The sequence below is a fragment of the Eucalyptus grandis genome, chromosome 6, assembly GCF_016545825.1.
Source record: "Eucalyptus grandis isolate ANBG69807.140 chromosome 6, ASM1654582v1, whole genome shotgun sequence".
NCBI lineage: Eukaryota > Viridiplantae > Streptophyta > Magnoliopsida > Myrtales > Myrtaceae > Eucalyptus > Eucalyptus grandis.
Genome location: NC_052617.1, coordinates 38,026,537 through 38,030,416, shown reverse-complemented (window position 1 = coordinate 38,030,416; position 3,880 = coordinate 38,026,537). Strand labels below are relative to the sequence as shown.

Sequence of the window (3,880 nt, the reverse complement as noted above, 5' to 3'; positions counted from 1 at the left end):
CTGCAAGAAAGATTTGAAGGCTAGGACTTTGTTGATTTATATCAATTGGCAACCGAGGTGCTTAAGTATGAGCGATTGTTAAAAGACAGATACATGACCACATTAAGGCTTTACACAAAATTTGGTTTTAATGAAAAATTATGATTGAGAGTATGAATTTGACCTGAATGAAAACATTGAAATAAATTTGGCTAAAATGATGCTAGATAAGTCTTATGTTTGTCGATCCTTAAAGCCTGCCAAAATAAAAGAAAAGAAATGGTTGAGACTAAAGATAATCAAGTTTACTTGTTCGACATTAATGAGTTAGACGAAATCTACAATTTATTCTAAAAAGATGAGCCATTATAATTAATGGAAAGCCAAGTTATCCTGAGTAAAGAAGATTTTAGTAAATAAAAAACATTACAAGTAGCACCATCCATAGAGTCATAATACAGTTACTGATGTTGTTTCCAAAAAAAAAAAAAAAACAATTGAAGAGGCAATTCAGTAGGAAAAAATCAATTTTGCCGATGATAAGGGGGCATGTTAAAGAATCGAATGATCGATGAATGTTTCGTTTGGGCACGTGTATGTTTCATTTGGGAAGAGAAGGAAACATATACGAGACTTAACAGGAGAAAAAATCGAAACGGGGTTGTTCCTGTCTTCGCAAATCGATTTTCTTCCCCAATCAATTATGCGCGAGTCAGTACTGTGAATATGCTCAGGCTACTGGCTAGTTCAAACCGATAACATATTGAGAATCTACGGAGCCCGACACCACCTGTTCAATGAGTGTATCCCACGAATAGTCTTCCCCCCATCAAGCACTGACCCAAGTGCTGCTGTTTTGCGAGTCCAAGATGCAAGACAGGGACACCTGACATCCCAAATGCTCCTGCTATGTAAGACACGCCTTTCACATTGTCCCAGATTTCCGTGTATCGACAGGAACACAACCAAACAAATTAAGTCGCAGCTCTCTCTCTCTCTCTCTCTCTGGCTCTTTATATAAACGCTCGTTCATGTCACTCTACTTACAGTCATTGCACAAGCATAGATATCCCTTGGCTTTTTCAGAACTTAAGAAAATGGGTAGCTACAAGCCTTATATTGCGATGGTGTCTGTGCAGTGTGTCTATGCAGGCATGGCCTTGTTCTCCAAGGCGGCCATTGCCAAGGGCATGAACCCTTTCATCTTCGTCGTGTATCGGCAAGCTCTTGCCTTCCTCGTTCTCGCCCCCTTCGCCTTTTTCCTCGAAAGGTCTCTCCTTTTAATCGAGGAGTTTATGCTTAATTTCATCTTGAATCATTTCTCTCTCTATTTCGTTATGACCACATCGCACTCGTTAAGGAAAAAAAAGGTTTTCTTATCATCTTATTGAATCAAAATTACAGGAAGGGGTCGGCGACTCTCACATACGGCTTACTCTTCAAGATCTTCTTGATCGCCTTTTCCGGGTATCAATACATACTAATAAGTTCCAACACGTTTCTGGCTCCCACTTTGGACGAGTAGTTGGATGCTAGAGCTTTCATGATTATGAATATGTCTGATTTATTAGCATCAACTTTTTTCTTGTCGGAATTTCAGGCTCACACTGAGTTTAAACCTCTATTGCGTGGCAATTAACTACACATCGGCAACTTTCGCGGCCGCCACCACCAACACCATTCCTGCCATTACTTTTATCATGGCTGTTGTCTTAAGGTAATTTCTTTCTCTTCCATATATATATATATATATATATACTCGACGAAGTAGTTAGCACGTGCAATTTTCGTTACTTCGTCGGCAAACTCATTTGATTTGTCCCGACGGCATTGCGGCGCAGGAGCAGAGAAGTGATTTCTTGCACAAATTAACATGATTCGATACGTCTAGGAAAAGCAAATATCAAGGGATCCGTAGGTGAAAACGATTTAAAATTTTTATCTGTTCTTTTGTATATGTTAGGATGGAGGGCATTAGTGTGGGAAAGTGGCATGGATGGGCAAAAGTGGTGGGATCGGTGATGGGGGTTTCAGGGGCTTTGGTGTATGCGTTCGTGAAGGGGCCACCCGTGAACTTGATCAACTGGTCTTCTCCAGGACCCGCGAGGCAGTCCCCGCCATCCGGATCCGGAAGCATCGGCGACCCCTCAAGCTCCGGGGAGTGGATCAAGGGCTCTCTCATCATGTTCTCCGCCAACGCCCTCTGGTCCCTGTGGTTGATTTTGCAGGTCCTCTCTCTCACTCAATATGACTCAATACCTAGAATAAGTTAACTGCACTAACTATCACTAGAAATCACGCTTAGTTCAGATAAAGCTCATTACAATTCACAAGCATTTCCAAGTCTACGAAATTTTTGTGCCTTCTTGGGGTATCCATGCATACTATTAAGTTTCAAGGCTTTTTTGGCTAACAACTAGTTGGATATTGGAGATTTCATGATTATGAAAAAGTCTGATTTATTACCAAATTAGGAATAATGCGGAAAAAGTGAGTTTATTTATATTTTGATTTATATATTAGTAAAGAATAAATATGATTTATTATAAATGTACTATGAAATAATATCTCAATCAAAATATGCACAACCAAAAGGAGATACGTGCAACATATGTGCAATATTATAATATTCATACAATCTTGAAAGATAAAAATAATCACAAACATTTTCCATATGCTTTAACTATATCATTTCCCTCACAGCGTCCGATCATCAAGCAATATCCAGCCAAGTTGCGGTTGACCACTCTTCAATGCTTCTTCAGCTGCATACAGTCAGCCTTTTGGGCCATTGCCAAGGAGAGAGATCCAGTGGCATGGAAGCTCGGATGGGACATGCAGCTTCTCTCCGTAGTTTACTGTGTACAGTTCTCTCACCATTGGTCATTAAGATTCTTCCAAGATAGAAATATGTCTAGGGATACTAAAATCCCAAATTTATACTCAAGAATGACGTGACAAACTGGGAATGGCAGGGAGTGATCGTGACGGCGATCTCATACTGGCTTCAAGTTTGGGCAATAGAGAAGAAAGGCCCAGTTTTCACGGCGATGTTCACTCCGGTTGCGCTCATTATTGCCGCCTTCTTCTCCGCATTCTTGTGGAAAGAAACTCTCTTCCGTGGAAGGTTCGCACCATTAGTTATTTGTTTAGAGAAAATGATGTTTCTAAATAACATCTTTGGTTATTATCTTTTCTAATAAACCCACAACTTTTTTTTTTTTTTTTTTGCCATTTTGGTGGTGTAGTTTGGTTGGGGCGATGTTGATGGTGGGTGGGCTCTACTTTGTGCTATGGGGAAAGATCAAAGAAGATGGGAACAAGGAAGTGAAAGACAACCGACGACCAGAAATAAAAGAGGAGGTCACGTCAGACTGCATACCTGTCTGACATTACGGAATAAATTGCCACGTCAATCTAGGAATCAGGGCACGAAATGATCCGAATCTATTGGAACTGTTGAATAGGAAAAGTGATGTCAGATATAGAAAATCGATCAATCAAAATCAATAGTTAGAAATATGTACGATCCATATGCATCCGATACATGCAACCAGTTTCTTCTATGCCCAAATTAATGTGTGTTTTCGTTATTGTTTAATTGTTTATTTCTTTTCATATTTACATATTGAGAATGCGTATGGTTCCACTAGAAAATGTTTCCTTGGTTTGTTGTATATATCATGTCAAAATGACAATGATGTCAATAAATGAATGTCATTTGCGTCCATTCTCAGGTCCATTATTTTCAGATTGAGGAAGCCAATTATTGGACTTGAGCTTTCAAATTTTAATTTTAGATTGACACGACGGGATCGGTATTAGAATAGTTAACTCAGGTTTACTTGTCATAATTATGTTGTTCGTGCCAATCCCAATCAATTTGAATTCTTTTCAATTT

At 39.3% G+C, this 3,880-nt stretch overlaps 1 protein-coding gene across 1 annotated transcript; it reads left to right on the top strand.

Moving 5' to 3' along the window:
• Positions 1-996: 996 nt before the first annotated feature.
• On the top strand, positions 997-3,553 carry LOC104449597 (WAT1-related protein At1g43650). Its single transcript, XM_010063811.3, has 7 exons — positions 997-1,249; positions 1,384-1,446; positions 1,580-1,696; positions 1,943-2,207; positions 2,683-2,841; positions 2,955-3,106; positions 3,228-3,553. Exons 1-7 carry the CDS (start codon positions 1,011-1,013, stop codon positions 3,367-3,369), a joined length of 1,137 nt encoding a protein of 378 aa, XP_010062113.3. The 5' UTR covers positions 997-1,010; the 3' UTR covers positions 3,370-3,553.
• The last annotated feature ends 327 nt before the right edge of the window (positions 3,554-3,880 follow it).

What these genes read in the sequence shown, in the direction of transcription:
- LOC104449597 (XM_010063811.3), top strand. Translation starts at nt 1,011, where the DNA reads ATGTCACTCTACTTACAGTCATTGCACAAGCATAGATATCCCTTGGCT. An exon ending in ATCATGGCTGTTGTCTTAAG is followed by an intron (nt 1,697 to 1,942) that starts GTAATTTCTTTC and finishes TGTATATGTTAG; the next exon opens with GATGGAGGGCATTAGTGTGG. An exon ending in GAAACTCTCTTCCGTGGAAG is followed by an intron (nt 3,107 to 3,227) that starts GTTCGCACCATT and finishes TTGGTGGTGTAG; the next exon opens with TTTGGTTGGGGCGATGTTGA.